Source organism: Nuphar pumila, chromosome 14 (genome assembly GCF_984573655.1).
Source record: "Nuphar pumila chromosome 14, dmNupPumi1.hap1.1, whole genome shotgun sequence".
In the NCBI taxonomy this organism is placed as follows: Eukaryota; Viridiplantae; Streptophyta; class Magnoliopsida; order Nymphaeales; family Nymphaeaceae; genus Nuphar; species Nuphar pumila.
The window spans coordinates 84,004,025-84,024,222 of NC_143262.1; the positions used below are offsets into that span (position 1 = coordinate 84,004,025).

A 20,198-nucleotide genomic window follows, 5' to 3' on the forward strand; every position below is an offset into this window, starting at 1 on the left:
CCTCCCCCAAAGTCACACATGTTATGCTTATAAAAAAAACTTTGGCAAACAACTTGACATTTTTTTGGTTTGTTAGGTGTATATTTTTTTGTGGTTTCTGATCCCATAAATGTGTTGGGCATGGTCGATTTACCAAGAATTCATACCTAATTATATGTTTTTGATGAAAAAAATGATATTTGTAGCCTCGAACATTCACACAAATTTTTAGACCATTGATTTTTTGAACTTTATAAAAACCCACCCATATGCTAAAATTGAGAGGTGATCCCCCATAAAATCAATTACATAGATGACATCTGTATGGTCATAATTTAATTAAAAGTAAAATGAAAAGCCTTTAGCATAGATGTATTACTCCCTCTCTCTCTATATATATATGAAAATCCTTCATCTTATATATATATATATATATGAGAGAGAGAGAGACTAAATTAAGTACACACAATAATTGTCGAACAGTGAAAACGACTTATTATTACTAAATCAATGTGACAAATGCAGCCAAGTGAAAAAACCCGTAAAACTATGCCATTTGATGTCACTATGTCAGGAATGACCCCCTCTAATAATGCATGACATAGACATTGTACTCCACCGTAGCATCTCCAGTATTAGCATCGAACCAACGAGTCTTAGCAAGTGCATACCCACGAGCCATCCTGAACGCACCACTCCCACCCACCACGGGCATCTCCCTCAGTGGGCTCATGGCAGCATTCCTCCCCAGGATACTCAAACTGCTCCCATTGTACTTCTCATCCAAGAACACATAATTAACAGCCATGAGCAAGCTCAGGTCCTTAAGCCCAGCTGATGCATAGAACCCTTGGGCCCTTCCGATCAGTTTCGATGTCAATTCCAGGCCTTCTGTCAATGGGTCATCGATCATCACGACGTCGCCGAACCCGGTCAGGGAGGAGCTGTTCCGAACGCCAGCTATGGTTATGGCAGTCGGATTGCGGCCACTGACGACATCGTGGAAGTAGAAGTGGAGGTGGGTCATCTTCTCCTTGGGTAATCTGTGGGTTCCATGCTTGTGGGTTGGTTTGGCACCAACAGCTGCAAGGAAGAAGAAGCAAATGAATAAGAAGATGGGGATGGTGCTTTTTGGAAGAAGGGAAACCATTTTTGCCTTGCTAGTGAAACTATGGTGAAGACATGTGACGAAGGGTTTTATTTATAGAGAGAGGGTCAGCGAACGACTGCGGAAAATTTCGTTTGGGACCGCCTTTTGCCCCTTAATTACAAATACGGGCATAACCTTTTTGGAATTTATGATATGGATCACAGGTTTCTTTGAAACTGTTAAAAATGAACTTCAGTCAACATCAATCATTTCAAAAACTTGATTTTTTTTTTGTATTATCCTTTGAAAGTATATAAAAAGTGGTAATGATAAGGTGCTCCCAAGTACCTACTCCCACTTAATACAAGCTTTAGATTTTCAAATTTCTTAAACTTTTTTTTAATTACCATACCCATGTTGTTAGTATCGGGCCCAAAGGCATGGTATCATCAGAAAATCGCTACTTTACTGACTTAAATCGGTTATTTTTTAATAAATATAAAAATAGCTTTAAATTATAATTTTAATATTATTTTAATAGCTTTAACACGTGTCACATTCTGATTGACATATAATATTTTTTAATTATTTTTTGGCTGTTTCAAAACGATTCACTTGTGAATCGATATTGGCCGATTCATTGGCCAAATGATACAGGTTCTCGATTCTGATAGTGACAACATTGGATCAAGACCCTATAGATATGATCTATAAGCATTATTTACTAAAAAATAAGTTTTTGATCATGTGATTATATATATATATATATGTATGTATGTTTTTAAGACCTTTAAAAATCAACGACCCACAATGTATCAAAATTTTATGACTTAAAAATTCTTATTTTATGTTTAAAAAACATGATCCAAAGCATGATTCCTAATAAATATACTATGTCTGAGTACATTCATAAGGTTTAAATACAACCTACAACCATGATTTCTAGTATATGGGAGCAGGTACTGCAGGACCACTCTAGCATTACTCTATAAAAAAATACTCATTCATCCTCATAAGAAATAAACGGGTAAATATTTTGAAATTTTGATTTTTATTATAATTTGAATTATCTGTTAATAAATATTAATGACTGCACATGACTTTGTTTGGTAATTTTCAAGAAAACAGAAGCTTATATCATGAAAATAAAAAAAACAGGAAAAGTTTACCTTTTTTCCTTTCCACCAAGTTTCCTTGACATGTGAGAAAAGCATTGATTCTTTTTCTCTTTCACGGTTTCTAGAATGTTGTGACTTTTGGAAAAGAGACAAAAGTAGATGTATGAAATACAAATTAATGGTCTAGCGTGTTGAGTGGGGTAGGAAAATTAATGTCCCAATGTTTGGTGAATTCAAGATCACAGTGTTCATTGATTCCATGTGTGACTTTTTAATTTCAAACTTGTGTTGTGGGGTTCGAAGCTGACCTACCCATGGTTGATTCATGACAAATTGCCGACAATTTGTAGCCATTCATTACTCCATAGTTTTGAAGACAAGCCTGAACCAAGTCCCAACATGGTGCCTATTGACTTGGTCAGTCTTGACCTAGTTCTAATAAAATATCTGTTTATGTATTGACTAGACCTACCGAGGGAGGTATGTGGAGCATAATTTAGCAGAACTCTGGTTTAAAACATGTCTTTTTCAATGAAATTTTGATCCCCCCCCCCCAAAAAAAAAAAAGTTAAATTTTTTCATTTTAAAAATTAGCAAAATTAAAGACTTTTTTTGTTAAGGGTTCTGCTTTGGTGGCTAGAGGCAATCGTGGTTTGTCACCTAACATGGGATGATCATGGTTACAAAACTCAGGGGAGCTCCTTTAATGCATGTTTGAAGTGGGGGGGGGCTTCACTTGGTTGGTAGGAGGCCACCTTGTGGTTGGACGTTGCAGGTTCAAAACTTGAATAACTGGTGGGGTCTGCCTAACTCTAGCTTGCTTATCTAAAAAGAAAAAAAATTGTTTGAAGTGGGGGTGTACTCTGAGAAACCTCATGGGTTTTACCAACCAGAGACCTGTCAATGTATGGCCGGTGATGAGGTTTTTTTTTTTTTTGAAAGGCAAGCTGGGGTTAGACAGACCCTCACCAGTTATTATTAAACACACCACTGGGGTTTGAACCTGCAACGTCTCACCACAAGGAGATGTGCACTGACAGCTCCTACCAACCAGGCGGAGCACACACACACCCCAGTTAGTAATGAGAGGCTTTTCCCTTGACCCAGTTTTCAAAAAATCCAAATATTGAATCCAATTTTATTGGATTTTGTTTTCAGTTTCCATGGAGTCTTGAACTTAAATTCCATTTTCCTATATTCTAGCCCGCTTTAATCTAGGTTCTTGGGAAAAGGATCTAGTTAGACCCAGTCATAGTGAGAAAATTTCAAAACGGGGAACTCATTTTCCTGTGAGGAATTGAAAACTTTTTAATTTTTTTTCATTTTTGTCAGCAAAAATAAACAAATAGAAAAACCAATATTTATGAACAAACAAAAATAAAAAAAAAATTGAAGCGTCAATGTCTGAAATAGATATTTACCATTTTAAAAAACCACAAAAAGTCACGTTTTTTATTTTTTTAAGAAAAAAAAAACACTAATTGGCCACTATTGATCCAGTTCCATCAAGAATTAAGCCAGAAATTTGCAATTTCTTGCCGTCCAAGGGTGGCACGGAGGGAAAAGTTAGCAAGCAACATTGACTAAAATCAACCCCTTTAATGTGAACATAATCTCTTTCAAGGGAAAACTGATCTTTATGTTTTTCCCACGAAAACGGGACCATGTCTGAAAAATCCAACCCGTTGGAACATAGTGCCCTTTTTCCTCCACAAAAAAAACACTGCCCTTTTCAAACACGGCCACACGTTTTTCTTCATGTCAAAGTTGGTACATACAATACACTCGGAAATGGCCCATGGACCCCTTTTTGCTTGCTGGGCTTCCTGTTGGACCTAATACGTATTGGGATGTCAACAGGTCAGATCTGGTTCCAATCCAGGTGAGATCAAACCCGGATCTGATTTAAAGTGATGTAAATGGGTGAGGACTCGGGTCCAATCAAACCCGCCATAAGAGAAAACATACATGGGTCCTATAAGAATTACATTAACTGGACCACATCCATGTCCGGTAAGATTATATTTTTTATATTGAAAAATTATGGATCTTAATTGGAAAGCGGGTCTTGTATGAAATTTCACAAATCATACCCAGCTCCATATATTCATTAGACCCTTTGAGTCCTACCTGGATTCTAATCGAACATTCTTCTTTTATCACCAAGTACGGGTTGTGTCCAAGTCAAACCCTACATGTTGACACCCTTAAATTTTGGTCCAGTAGGGGACCCTACCAAACCATCACAATCTTGGAGACATATGGTGGCAGAGCCAAGCCATATGACTTGGCTGAGTTTGGATCATCTTAGGACCATTTGCACCTTCTTGACTAGGTCATTTCCATCTAAAATCCAGCAATCTAATTCTTGTAACATCGACTTTGTTGGAGTCTTTCTTAGGGCATTTGCTGATGAAAGTTTTTAGAGAGAGAGAGAGTCGAACTATAAACATCAACATTACAAAAAAAGTCAACAAACATTGAACTCGACGGCAACGCAAAACAAGTTCCAGACAAGTCGAGAGCAAAGAAACAAAACTAAGAACAAAAACCAGAGGAGATCAGCCTGGTTCAGGGGGTACAGGGCGACAAAATGCGTTGTAGATCGGGGATGGTAATGCGCAGAATGGCGTACACATCCGCCAAAATACAATTAACTAATTTATTGAAAACTACCGAAACTTGCCGAAAAATGACATTGTTGCAAGTCATCCAAACAATCCACTAGGACGAGAGAAACCACGTTTTCAAATTAATCCGCCAGTGCTTGCAAATGCGAACTGGCTGAGGGTCCCACAAAAGGTTTACAACGAACAACTTCTGGCGCACGCTAACGACAAGCTTATTCCAGGTAACCTTAAAGAGGTTTTGAAAAACATGACACTCCCAAAAAAGGTGAAACGTAGATTCTTTGGCCACCTCGCACAAAACACATTTACTCGAAAGATAAAAATTGATAGATTTGAGGAAACTGTCCGTCTGTACCTGTTCGTGAAGGATTAACCATGCCAGAAAACACGATCGAAGAGTAGGTCCCTTGCCCCAGATAAAACGCGCAGGTAACCAATCTACCCCCGAAGGACAGAAAGAAAGGTAGCAAGCTCTTGTGCGAAAAGAGCCGTTAGGGGTGATAGTGCCACGAAATAACTGGGCTTGAGAGACATCATCGCCCTCATTAGAAAAAGCGACAGACCAAGCTTGGATCCACGAGCGACGCAACTGCGAAACGGTTGGTCATATCGCGCGGTGGTCAACAAACAATGATTCAACCGATCCGTATTTAGCAAGAAGAAAGCTTGCACATGGGGACCCCGGTTGATGCACAAACCCGCTTTGCTTCACAACGAGAACAATACTTCTCAACCTGGAATTCAAAACCTCCAACCCCACCCTATTTTGAGGAAGCATTAGAGATTCTCAACTCACCAGGTGATGCTTGTTGTTGGTACTTCGCCCAAACCAAAGAAAATTCGCCAACAACCGAGAGAGTTTCTTGGTGACCCCATAGACATCAGGTGTGTGTATATATATATATATATATATATATATATATATATATATATATATATATATATATATATATATATATATATATGCTTAAATCTCCTGTCTTGTGTGGCTTGCAACAAGTATTGACATTCAAACATATAATGCATGTTGACATACTACTAGGCAAAAGAAAGCCACCATTTCAAATACCCTTAAACCCCAATTATGCCTATGTAATAATGCTTCAATGTTACCTATTTTAGCTATGGATGATAGTTATATATTGGAAATCAATATTAAGATGTTATATCTTCTGTTTTCTACTCTTCCACAAGCAAATAACTTGCCAAATCTTCTCCATAAAGCTTCCAGTCCATTACAATGTTATACTCACCATTGAGATAAACCATTATATCAAAGGACCACAAAAGGGAAAGAATGCCTAGATCCAAAGGATAAATAAATGTGTGTATTCCAACAATTACTAACATAATAATGCAGCAATCAAAGAAAAGATAAGAAAAAAGATTAAATGACAACTATCAGACTATGATATTAACAAAGAAGTCTATGTAACAACCAAATCAACTATAAGAAAAAATTTTGAAAACTGCAATAAATAATCAACTCTATCATGCAAAAATGCCATCAAGTTGTGTACAAATAACCACCGATAGACATACAGGTGTACGAGCAAGCACAAAATTCCAAAGACCCAACGACAGATCTATAAAAGCTGATCAGAGTATACCTGTCGTTTTTCAATTCGTAACGCCATTGTCTTGAGACCTCGTAAGCATAGCCAACAATCGAACAGAGCTAAACCAGAGCCCTCTGAATTTTGTAAGAAGTAAATCTCTTTCGCCAAACTAACAAAAGAAGCAAGGAACAAATATCATTAATAAAATGGCAGAGCCATATGATATAGAAGATACAAAAATTCACTAGAGTTGAGCACACGACATCAGGCAAACATAAAGAAAGGTATGTGATCAAATTTGCAAGATTTTTTAAATGAAGTCTAAGAAATAGTGCAATAAACCACCACATGAGCATTTAGATGTCATTGTTTCCAATAGGTTAAGTGCAAGCTTTTATTGTTGAGAAATGTGAAACCGTGTATTACTAAGTGACTGTTCTGTTGTTACCAGTTAAAGAGTCAAATAGTCTTTTCTGTTCAAGTTTTGATTATTTAGATTAGAAACAGGGATCGAGCCCATATCCTGTTGTAACCTATTCTCTTTTTGTAATGAAGTTTTGCTTTTCCCCTTTCATTGTGTTATCTTTCTTGCTCCTACTGAGCTTGCTCTGATATGGTAGAAGCAAGAAGGAGATTGAGAGAGGTGAAGAGAAGGAGACAGTAACTTCACTCCATGTATGTGGACCAATTGCTGCTATGCTGAATTTGTGTGGCTGCCATCTTCAACTCAACTAACGTTATTTATTTTTTATCAGTAGATTTTTGTTTGGGTCACTTGGGGTTTCGATAGTGCTTGTTTTTACAAGATTATTGAACCAAGAATCATGACTTTTGGTGTAGTATCAGATTTTCTACTGATTTTTTAGTATTTTTTCTATCATTGCTTCTATTAGGGGCAGATTTACATAATCCATTTTGAGTCTGATCTGTGTGGCAGTTTTTGGTGCCCTAAACCTTTTTGTTTGGGGTCGTTTTTATATTAGAAGACTGTTAGAAGTATGTTGGGTGGCTTAGATGGATTTGATTGAGAATTAAGAGGCTTCTTACAGGCGGTAATCCTTTCTCTGCTATAAAGTGGTTATCACGCCTGTGATTCTTTCTCCCAATCTCGTTTTGGGGCTGCTACCATTTCAATTTGATATCAGAAGTGTGCTGATTGTGATTTGGCGTGGTGTTTCTAGTTTGGGTCGTTCTTTTTGTATTGGTATTTCTATTTCAGCAGACTTGATTAGTCTCAGACTTTGGTTGAGTGCTTGGTTTGTTCAGTATATTGGCTTGTATATTTGCTGTGAGTGTGTGTTGTGCAGCCTTATATTGAATTTTGGGGTGTAAATCATGGATAAGAAGGAGACTATTCAGTTGATTCCTGTTAAATTGGATGGATCAACTACACTTAGTGGGCTGAATATATAAAGACAGTTATTAAGGTTTTCAGTTATGGAGGGTATTTGAAATTTTGAATGGATAAAAAAAGGAAGCCAGAAGATGATGATGAAGATTCTGACATTTTCTTTCCTGAGTGGGATAAAGAAAACTCGAAAGTGAAGTCATGGATTTTGGGATCGATAGAGCAAAATATTGCTCTAAACATGGTGAAGTCTGAGGAAGCTAAGGATGTGTGGAACTATTTAAAGAAAGTCTATGAACAATCCAACTGGGCTTGTAGATATCAATTGTGTCAAGATTTAAAGGCCTTGAGGCAAGGAGATGAATCTATTCAAGTCTTTTTCACCAAGTTTCAGCAATTGCATGATAGTCTTATGACTGACCAAATGTGGAGTATGCTAAGTGTAAAGGATGTAGGAATGTAAGAGACTTGGAGCAAAGGCAAAAGATTAGTAGCAAGTGAATGATCTTCTGATGGCCTTGTGAACGGAGTTTGATATCATATATATATATATATATATATACAATACTTGTGAATTTTTGTCACATGAATAAACCTGAATTTTTATGGCCGAAATGTTATATTGGGGTATTTTTATTTTTGAATTTGACTTTTATTGGATCTTAGATATTTTATTCAGATCTTCAATATCAGATCCCTGATATCTTATTTGGATATCTGATATTAGATCCCAGATATTTTATTCGGATATTCGATATCGGATCCCTGATATATTAATTGGATTATGATATTGGATCCTAGATATTTTATTCGGATCTTCAATATCGGATCTTCGATATTGGATCCTTTATATCTCATTTGGATATCTGACACTAGATCTTGGATATTTTATTTGGATCTTTGATATAGGATCCCCAACATCTTAATTGAATTTTTATATTGGAATAGCAATAGTTCAATTGGATCTTTGATATTGGATTCATGACATTTTATTTGGATCCACGATATTTTAATCGGATCTCAAAATTTTGGATCTTCTAATTCGAGTCTCAAAAAATCTGGATTTTTGAAAGGACCCAGATAGTCTTAATATGGATCCAAAAACATAAATGGATCTTGGATCCTCGTTGAATAGATCCAATCACTAAAAAAAATGTAACTCTTACTTGATAGGAGTTGTTAGTAAAAACTGCTAAATCCTGTTATAAAGTAGTATGCGTTATTATGTCTGGATCGTTAATTAGGGTCTCATATATGTTAGTTCTGTCCATGCCATTTAACTACAGACAAAATTTGTTTCATATGAATTTGTTAATGCATAAGTTTGATTTTCTGTCTTGATATGACATAAAACTCGGTAATTAGCAGGTTGTGTAAAACCTGGTGTCAAGGACCACTCAGTAGCTTTATAATGAACAATTTAAATAAAGGGCTACTGTTAGTCTCATCTGATTTTATTGTCTGATATTTTGTTCATGTTCCTGATTATATATATACACACGCTTCAAGAAATGTAATGGCATATTGACAGTTGAAGGTGTCAAGTTTTTCAAGCAAAACTTTGTGTACATATGTAATCTTGTTTTTGTTCTCTATGGAATATATTTCTGTCATGAACTGCTTTTGCTTTTATTTTGGAGATTTTTATTTTCATAATTTCATCCTATTTATGGCTATTGCTACTGTTAGAACAGAAGATTAGGGTTTTATCATTATTTTACCCTAGTGATCCGTTTGATGAAACTTCTTTTTTTTGATATGCTAGTATGCAGCCTTCGTAGGAATTACTTGATAATCTTAAGCATCCCTAAATACACTTGACATATAAATAGTCGAGTAAAATTGATGCCTGATCTACATGATGTGTGTGTCACTAGTTTGCCAATGTCCCTAAAAATGACTATTACCTGGGCAGTGGATTGAGATTGGGAATAGGTTAATCTAGAAGCTTTAGGTACAATGTGCTCAAGCTATGCATTTGCATTTGTTTTAGCTAGTGCCTTGTGGTTTTCACTTAAAACCAATGTATTTGGGTTGGTTTTACTGCCTCTTACCATTTTTAGTTCAACCAAATCTTTGTGCCAATGCACATCAGCTTAAACACTCTAAGATGTGATACGTATCTCACAAAATCTGATAGTTGAGATTCTGTGGCACAAAACAATTCACATAGCTTATTGATTGAATTATGGTCACACGTGATTCATGGAATTAGGAAGCTTAAATAACCTCTAAATGCAAATCTTTGCTCTTGTATGTGAAACAACACTCAGGGAGATTCTTGCAATGCATGATTAATTAGTTTCTGTCATTTGAGTTGACCTTGGGTGTTGTCTACTAGATGGTCTGACGAATTTGGTGTTATTAGAGTAATTTGTTTGCTAATCAAAAAATTTTGGAAAGAACTCAAGTTGTGCAATTTTCCTTTTGGATGTTTCAGTAGTTATCTAATCTGTATGCCATGATGCTCCAGATTTAAAGAGTAGATTTCTCAAGTCTGTTAAGGTGTGGAGTAACAATGGTGCATAACTGGCATGGGTCAAGTTTGTATCCAAAGTGAATAGTTTTTCATTGTGCTTTCAACTATAAATGTGTCCTGCTCATACGAAACTTTAATACAACATGAATGCTTAGTACTGTGGAGTTTAAGCTACTTGTGATTCTCGCATATATGAGTTTGATTTTCTTTTATCAACGGGCTGAATTTGATATCCCTCTTAGTGATTTAGAAAAATGTTTTAAATCATCATAATAGAACCTAGAAATCAAATACAACCTGAACCAATAATGTGAATCATCTGTGTTGCATCAAGCATGATGTGTCAAACTTATTGAATTTAAAGTTTAACTAGAATATGCTAGATTTGCTCATGAGAATTGAAAATATTGCCCCTTTATGCTTATATGTGCATGTAACCTAGAAGTGTTGCGGAGTATGCAGAGTCATATTCGATGAATTTGACCTTCCTTTATGACCAAGTATAACAGGGTAAGCAAAAGTGGGCTCATATTTGACCCTACAGTTTGGGTAAACCATCGTGGTGCCATATAAGTACGGGTTATGTCATTATGTGTGCATTGGTCGTAATGGTGTGGTAATTTATTAATGTATGCATATGGGTTGTCTAGAACAGGACATGTAAACGAAAATGATTATAAGGTATGTCACATACACCTAAAGCTTTATAAAATTAATATACATGCACAAATAATCTTAATTATTGCCTGATTGGTTTAAAGATATCGGGGCACTTGTTGCTCGATTGGTTTAAAGGTATTAGAGCACATTGAATGGGTTTGCATAAATAAATAACAACTGTTGTCCTACCTACCTAGGGTGGGAATCTTTGGGCTTATATCACTACAATAGTATGAATAATTGCTTATGAGGGTATTTGAAACATAGAACCATTGGGTTCAATACATGTTGGGTAGTTGTGAGATCAGGTAATAAAACTCTTGATAACAAAACTATTAAAATAAATAAACCCTTCATACTCGGTCTTACCTTGGAGAGGGTAAGTGGTCCAAAACTTTGAGGACATGTGTTATCTAGCTTCGAGTGGCAATAACTCATTGGTCCCTAGTCTTCGGAGTTAGGGTGCAGGACTATCAATTTGTCCTAGGTGATAGATCTAAGTTCCTCTGCAAAAGTTAGGGGTGCATCCTGTTTGTTTGGCCATTAGGACTATCTCTCAGTTATTATACCATTCCTGACACTCGAGTTAACAATACACATAGCATAACAAACCCCTGAATGTTCTCTTCTATTACGGTTGCCTTGACCTACGAGTACCGTGGGATAATAAAAAGATAAAACTAAATTATTTCTTTTTGTGCTCTTTGTTCACGTGGAACTTGTGTTATAATGTGCCAGAAAATGCATATAATATTTTGTGCTTATTTATATGTCATGAATGAGTTATTAAATTAATTGTTTAATATGATATTCATTTAGTTATGTCATGATATGTTATAGTTTTATAATTTACTGATAATCCATAGAATTGTATATTCTTGTTACATTGTATACATGGATAGACATAGTAATCCTACTGTTCAGACTGGTTGTCGCCTGATCCTACTTTTTAATCATTTTAGGTGAAGAATAAATGGTGCAAAGCGATTGCAAGATGCATTAGGAACCTTGATGCACAAATTTTTGATGTTCTCGGGGCAACTTAAGATAGTTTTAATTATTTTCATTTCTACTCTTATAATGAACTTATAGTTTTATCTCATGTTAAATTTTCTTAGTACTTGTGAAATAATATCTTTGGTTTGGATGCCCTCTGACGTGCCTGAGAGGTTTGACCCGAAGTGAACTGAGTAGTTTCATTGTGTTAAAAAAAAGAAAAAAAATTATTATAAAATTGGGTTAAAGTTTTTGGTCGTTACAATATATATATATATATATATATATATATATATATATATATATATATATTCTTTGTATTGCCCAATAGGGGCATTTTGGTCTTTTTACTTGTACAATAAATTGTTTATTAGAAACAACTTATTCTTTTATTATTATTATTATTATTATTATTATTATTATTATTATTATTTCTTTTTTAGCATTGGGGACCCCACCTTTGGAGTCGTTGGGAGCTCCCCGACGACTCCAAAGTGGGGAGCTCCCAATGTCTCCCTCTCCTCTTTCTTGTATATATAGGGGTGTTCCCCTTTCATTTGTAAGTAGTTCTTTCACAAATAATCTCAATAATATTTATCTTTTTGCCTTTTGACATTATCCCTTTGTAGATTTATGTGCCTGCACTTAAAGTGCTTGTATACTCTCTTTGTTTCTTGTCCATTGCTGGACTTATAAGTGTTCTATACTCTATATTTGTATTTTCGCTTACTTCATTACATGGTATCAGAGCCATTTGGATTCTCTTGATCTTGGAAGCTTTTCTTGTGGTATTTAAAGATCGTGACAAAGGTACTATTACTTTCTTTATCTCAAGATTGAAGTTTTCTTTCAAGCTTAATGGATCAAACTACTTTATGTAGGTATCGCTTATGGAAAATCACCTTAGAGGGAAGAAATTTTGGGGCTTTGTGATGGGAACCTCTCTTGAACCATCATTGAAGCTCACCAAAGTTGAAGGTGTTGAAAAATCTCTCGTTAGGGAGGATCGCCTTAAAGTCGTTCGTGATCATCAAAAAAAGGTACAAGATTGAAAAATAACCATGCTAAGATTTTGGCGTGGTTTATGGACAATGTTGACATAAGAATTTGGGTCAACAGTGCTAAGTTTAAAAGAGCCAATGAAGCTTGGTTCTTCCTTAAGGAAATGTATATCCAAAAGGATTTTGCTAGACAATATTTTTGTCAATATAAAATTTGATTCACTAAGCAAGCGAACATGTGTGTCCGTGATTACTTTAGTACTTTGTCCTCTCTTTGGGATGAATTAACTCTTTTTGAGCTTAAATAGGTGGCTCTCGAAGATATTGAAATGAAAATATAAAAGCACTTTTATCAATTACTTCATGGTCTAAGACCATAATTTGAACAAGTGAGGGCATCTCTTCTTCATAGGAGCAAGGCTATGCCCATTGAAGATGCTCCTGCAGAAGTATGCCAAGAAGAAACCCATCTTGGCATATAATATTTTGGTCGTTACTAGGCCGAGTTCCAATGTAAAAACCTATAAGCTACCTCACTTTGCAAAAACTATTAACTATGAAAATGGACCCCACTATAATAGTGGTTATAGGAAGGGTGTCACTTGCCATTATTGTAATGAACCAAAACATGTTAGACTGATATGTCCTAAGCTTAAGGATAAAGTTGCTTCTGTTGGTAAAATCACACTTAAGAAAGAAGAAGCAAGCAAAATGAAGGAGATATTAAAGATACGCTTAATCAAATATTGGAGGCACTTCAACAACTTTTCAAATCATCCTCAACTTCGGGTGCCGCCATTGTATCATCTTCATTTTCTCTAGGTATATGGATTCTTGACTCATGTGCCTCTTTTCATATGACACCTCATAAGAATGTTCTTTCTAAAGTTTATTTTAATCCTTCATCATCTTATGTTTCAACAGTTGATGAAACCTTTTTGAAAATAGAAAGAATTGGAACACTCGATTCAAAACATTCTCAAAAGTTTTTAGTTTAAAAAATAAGGGTTGTTCCAAAAATAGATTAAAATATTTTTTTCGTCTCTCAAATTTTTGATCATGGTTGCAAATTTTTTTTCTCACCTAAAGATTGCATCATGCAAGATCTCCAATCAAGAAAGCTAATTGGGTAAGGCCATAGGAGGGATGATCTTTATTTTATGGATTTTTTGTCTCTTTCACCTAAGTCATTTTGTAATTTTGTAAATGTCAAAAGTATTGATGTTTGGCATAAGAGACTTGTCACCCTAGTTTTTCAAAGATGTTTCTTTTCTCTTTTTTGGGAAATACATGTAATGAAAAAGACAGCTTGTAAAGATTGCACGTTTGAAAAAATTAAAGAAATTCCCTTTATCTAAAGAACTTTTGTTTCTACATGACCTTTTGAATTAGTACATTTGAATGTATGAGGTCCCTCACCTATTATATCAAAAGGAGGTTACTCATATTATATGATTTTTGTTGATGATTTCACACACATGGATTTATTTTTTAAATCATAAATTCGATGTGTTCTCTTTCTTTAAAGAATTTCATATTTAAAGAATTTCATATAATAATTAAAAACCAATTCTTAAGCAATCTTTTTATTCTAAGATCGAATTTGGGAGGGGAACATATGTCTAATGATTTTCAATACTACTTAGAACAAAATGAAATTTGTCATCAAAGGTCTTGTCCTAGAGCTCCACAACAAAATGGGTTAGCAGAAAGAAAACATAGACATATAATAGAAACCAATGAAACTCTTTTAATTTTCAAGAATATTTCAAAAAAGTTTGGGCCGAAGCCGTTCTAACTTCAACTTAATTAATAGAACTCCTTCAATCTTATTAAACAATGTTTCTCCATTTGAAAATCTTTTTAAAATGACTCTCGATTTTAAAAGACTAAGAATCTTTGGTCGTAGGTGTTATGTTCTTACTTATAAAAATGATAAACTTTCTCCAAAAGCCATTAAGTGTATTTTCTTAGGCTATGAAGAAAATAAAAAAGATATCGATGTTTTGACCCAATAAATAACAAACTTTATATTTCAAAGGATGTTACTTTTCTTAAAAATGAAAATGGGTTTGAAAGTAAAGAATCAAGAGAAAACATTGATTATTCATTTCTATTTTATTTATTACCAAAAAAGAATAAGTCTAACTCTATTGAGGTTTTTAAATCTTTTGACAATGGTTCTAATAATGAACATTCTTTTGATGATAAGGATAGTAATCGACATGAGAATTTGAATGAACATGTATCAAGTAAAGCACATGTGTATACTAGACGGGGAGAAGGTAATCATCCATGTGCTCTTGAAAAATTCTCTCAAAACATATTTTTAGAAGAGTCCCAACCTAGAAAATCAAATTGTATTTCTAATGCACCAAGTAGATTTGTATCTTATTACTCATTCTATCCAAATTTTAGAGCATGTTTAATAACCCTTCACTCTTACTATCTTACTATGAACCATCTCATTATAATGATGCCAAACAATATCCTACAATATCCTCATTGGAATGAAGCTATGAAATTTGAACTTAAATCTCTTAAAAAAGTCAACACATGGAAAATAGTTATTTCTCCCTCTCATTGCCATTGCGTTTATTAAAAAATGACCTATCTTTTAATTAGATGTTAAAAATACTTTTTTGAATGGAGATCTTGGTGAGGAAGTTTAGATGGAACCTCCTCTTGGGGTGAATTTAAATGAAAAAGTTTGTAGATATCAAAACATGAAGATTCCTCCTGAAGAGGAAAGAAAGGTCCCTCCTCTTCCTCTGTGTTAATATGGTACTAAAACAGCATAGTAGGACAATGCATTTCCTTATCATGGAAAAATGAACTCTTGAATAATTCTACTAGAAAGTTTGACCACCAACCTTTCACCTTTTACGGCAAGAACTGCTATTAAATCACTGTGGCCAGCTATAAATTTTGTGGCCGAGTGCATCACAATATCTGCAACCGTAAAAGAACTGGTGACATAGAGATACTATGCAGAGATCGATTCTTGAACTACATGATGCCCTAATTTGCTACGAATTTCATCAAATCAAGAAGATATTAAGCACAATGCACACATATTCCTGCCCCAAGTTCTAATGGCCGAGATAGAACAGGAGACATTATGCTATTATCCACCAGCACTAGAGCACCATGTGCATGTTCCCACTCTGTTACTTTCTGAAAAACAAGAATAAATAACTGAAAATCTCTATGTTGCAAAAGTTCAAATAGCTGCAAAGTGAGTCCTTTTAGAAAAAAGAATAGTTTATGTCCGTGCATGCATACACAAATACATATAGACAGACAAACATAGGGACAGTTAAATTCACATCCTTTCTTTAAACAGTAACCAGTCCACCACAAATTTATAATCATAAGAAATTTCAAAATAAGCTGATCATTTTCATGCATTAATTGTCACCATCATTGGCATTTGGGTAATTTTTAAAGAGTAATACTTTGAAAATGTGCAATGTTTTTAATGTGCTTTCCCTATAAAATTACGATTGGAAATCCACAAAAGGGTGTGGAAGAAACGCTAAATAAATAAAGTATATACATACACTATATGTTTAATATTAAGAACTTTAGCTTGTGCAGGTATCCCATCAACTATGAGCACCTTCATTCATGGACTTTAAGAAGAATCTATTTTATCTTCCAAAAATCTTAAAATGTTTGGACAAATTTTCATGTGCAAACCATAGAAAAGATTAACTAGACTAATATTTTTAATTTCTTTAACAGCATACGGAAGTGCAGATTAGTTTTTATAATAAATGAGCAAGCGTAAGTACATAAACCAAATTCACATAGTATATGCTAGCACATGTTTGGCTGCCTACAGTGATAAGTGAAGGAAGAGAAGGTTTCCCTCCTTCACCCTTCATTTTCAAACACGATAACCAAAAGTTCTCATGCATCACAATGAGAAGTGAAGGGAAAATGATGGGAAAACTGATGACCTTCTGAAATCCTTCTCTATGGCCTGTCACAGGGAGACACTGTTTGGGGTCCCATCTAGGGAATGACATGAAGACATGCCATGTTAGACACTATGGCACTTTTTTAATATATATTTTTAGTAGTTTATGTTTCATTATTAATAAATATATTTTTATACATTAAAACTATTTAAAATATATATTTATTTATTAAATACTGTAAAAAATATGTATCATGTGTCCTTTTTAAAAATTGACATATATGTGTCTCAAATCCATACCTGTATCCATGCACTAACCCATCTTCCCTCTATGATCGGTGAATGAAAAATGATAAAGAATCTATGACACTGGTAAGTTTGGTTTGACTCCAAAGCAGGAATCATATGAATCATAATCGCATGAGGCAGCATGTGATTTTGATTCTCACATAAATGTAAAAGCAAATCTCATTTATAAAGGCAAATGAGAGTCCATTTCCCACCACTCATTTTCACATGTTTGTTTAGCCAATGCCAATGAGATTCATTCTCTCATTTGCATGAGTCCAAATGTCACGAGACAACCAAACATGTTATAAAGCAACTTGCAAAAGAATCGATGTGGACCTCCCAATTTTTTAGCCTTAACTAGAATAAATAGAAAAAAGCTTTTAATTCATGTAGGATAAAGCACCTATGGCATCGTGACCTCAAAAAAGAGTGACCCCATCATAGCATGAGTTCAACCCACATGAAACTTTGCAGAATATTGAGGGGTACAATATGAGTGACAATCTTATAAGCATAATCCAGAGGAGCAATGCATCATCATCTTTCATACTAAATCACCAAGGAGACATATAACTTACCCTTATATCAGAAATCTGTTGACGTGGGTTTGATGGGCTTTCCAACCACACAAGCTTTGTCCATGGGCCAATAGCAGAAGCAACTTCATTTAGATCAGTCTTATCAACTCGCCTGCATCATAGTAGTAGAAATGACTTTAAAATTCTAATAAAGTGCAGAGACATGAAAAATATATATGAAGAACAGAAATATTGCTGAACTAACCTAACCACTGTTCCTCTTTTAGGAACAACTTTTGAAAGCAACCTATCAGGGCCACCATATATGTCGGATCCAGCAACAATTTCCTGACCTACAATTGACAAGCAAAGAACAATCAAATAAATATGGATGGGCTCAGATGTAACATTGACAGAAGAGGACACTAACCAGTTTCAACAAGATGTGTCACAGCAGCGAGCGCAGCCATTCCACTCGTGAAGCAAAACGCACGATCAGCCTTCTCCAGCTTTGCCATGAGCCTGATGGTTTGATGGTAATCAGATAAACATAAACAACTGTAACCAAGAAATGAGTCTGGCCCTCAAAGCTTACGATTCCAGTGTGTCTCGTGTCGGGTTCCCACTCCTAGTGTAGTCATAAGGTCCATTCTCTATTGCAGATGGCTGAGTTGAATGTCAAGGAAAAAACTTTTAACCAAACAGTAAATTACCAGTAAACAAAATCGCCCTCATTGATATTATTCCTGTAATATATGGAAAGAACCAAGCCATCGAATAACATCCATTAAAACATAACACGATTAAATTAGATGCTAACTAGGTCCATCATTGAATCACCACTTTCAACAATATGTGCTAAAGCTCACCTGAATTTCTCCCATATTTGCCACAGTGAATGAAACTCGCTGAGCTTTACACTAAGTTACACAATTAACCAAGAAACACATGTAATGGAGTTTCAACTCTCAACATACCAAGAACCATCACAATGCAAAATTAATAAACAAAACTATAAAGAATATAAATTCGTGCATCAACGAACGAACAATTGAAACTCAAGAGCCATAAATCAAATGATCAAAGGTACACTACTAAAATGAATGCTTCAAACCCAGTATCAGCATAATTAAGTAATATACATCATGATTCACCCCTACAAAATAAAAAAATCAAAAAACAAAAAGTAGGAGAACAAAAGGCAGGAAGTTGAAAGTAGCAAGTACTTTGCTTAAAAGTTGCAGTCTGGTACAAAGGAGTGCTTAGAGCATCATACGGATCGAACGAGCACGCGAAGTTCGTCAGGATCGTCGAGACGCTCGGCTCCTTCTCCTCCAAATCTGCACCAGCCCCACAAAACCAAAACCCCACATCAAGAATCACACCAAACTCAGAGGAACTCAACAGGAAATGAAATTGATACCAACCATTCCGAGACTTCAAGGAGTCGTCCAAGAACTCGGTTGCACCATCGATCACTGCACCCATGCCGACCCCACGCCCTCCCCTCAATCTGAGACCCTCGAGGTTCTGGCACCCGAAGAACGACAACTTCGAGCTCCGTCCGAAAACAGCCACTTGTCGGCCAAATTCCAAACCCTAAACACAAGATACAAAACCAAAAAACCCAGTTCAGAGAGAGAGAGAGAGAGAGAGAGAGAGAGAGAGAGAGAGAGAGAGAGAGAGAGAGAGAGAGAGAGAGAGAGAGAGAGGAGTTGCAGAGGGAAGTCATTTGGAAAGAGAATTGGAGGTTGGCGAGAAGGGGAACGAAGGATGCACGAAGACTCATCAAGAGAGTGAGAAGCAAGATTTTGCTTCTGGTTTGCTCGTTAAAGGAATCTCGGTACTACTAACAGCTGATAAGTTGGGTAGGGATGGCAGTCGACAGGGAAAACGCCGCCCCCCCCCCCCCCCCCAAGCCCGCGTTTCGAACTGGAGATGGATAGAAGAGGAATGAACCACGAATGGAGGTTAAAATCAAAATGTATAAGAATGGACAGAAAACGAGGAATGAACCAGTAATGGAATGAAGGTTAATTGCGCTGATATTTCAATTATTACAAATCAGAGTACGAATCCAAGTGCATGCGCATGTCACGAGGAACACCCCCGGACAAGAATGGCATGTGCTTGTGACAGCTGAAATTTTTAGTGAAGGCCCCTTCCATAAAAAGAAAAAATCTAAACAAACAGGTATACGCAAAATTCCAAGACACGTTAGTGTGCAGCCAAAAAATGCAGGCACGAACAAAAAAACTCAACACGTGAGACAGCCCCACCCTCCAATAGCAAACATCCAATGCCATACCCTCTGCCCCTTCCCCCATTAAGCCTAAGGCTATGTTTGACAACTTATGTTGAAAGGATTTGCAAGGAGTCGAGGACTTCAAGGGAAATTGATTTCAAAAGAAATGTGGACTTTCTCTATTGTTTGAAAGCATAAATAACTCTTTTAAGGATTAGGGCTTTTAACTTCTTCGGATTCTTTACCATGTTTGAAATATGTATAATGAAATTTGAGTAACAAAAAATGTAAAGAAAAGTTATATCAGATTTAATTGCATCATTAATATTTTAATGTTTTTGAGAAACAAGTGATATTTA

The 20,198-nt window shown here is 35.6% G+C and overlaps 1 protein-coding gene and 1 pseudogene across 1 annotated transcript; both read right to left on the minus strand.

Moving 5' to 3' along the window:
• Positions 1-451: 451 nt before the first annotated feature.
• LOC149817169 (dirigent protein 22 pseudogene) lies at positions 452-1,153 on the minus strand (annotated as a pseudogene).
• A 5,250-nt stretch (positions 1,154-6,403) lies between these two features.
• Positions 6,404-19,082, minus strand: LOC149817170 (cystathionine beta-lyase, chloroplastic-like). Its single transcript, XM_089987040.1, has 9 exons — positions 19,022-19,082; positions 18,825-18,934; positions 18,190-18,263; positions 18,025-18,116; positions 17,860-17,947; positions 17,655-17,766; positions 15,935-16,037; positions 15,734-15,812; positions 6,404-6,545 (listed from the first exon to the last, which is right to left on the minus strand). The coding sequence occupies exons 1-9, from the start codon at positions 19,080-19,082 to the stop codon at positions 6,404-6,406; spliced, it is 861 nt and encodes a 286-aa protein (XP_089843166.1).
• Positions 19,083-20,198: the final 1,116 nt, after the last annotated feature.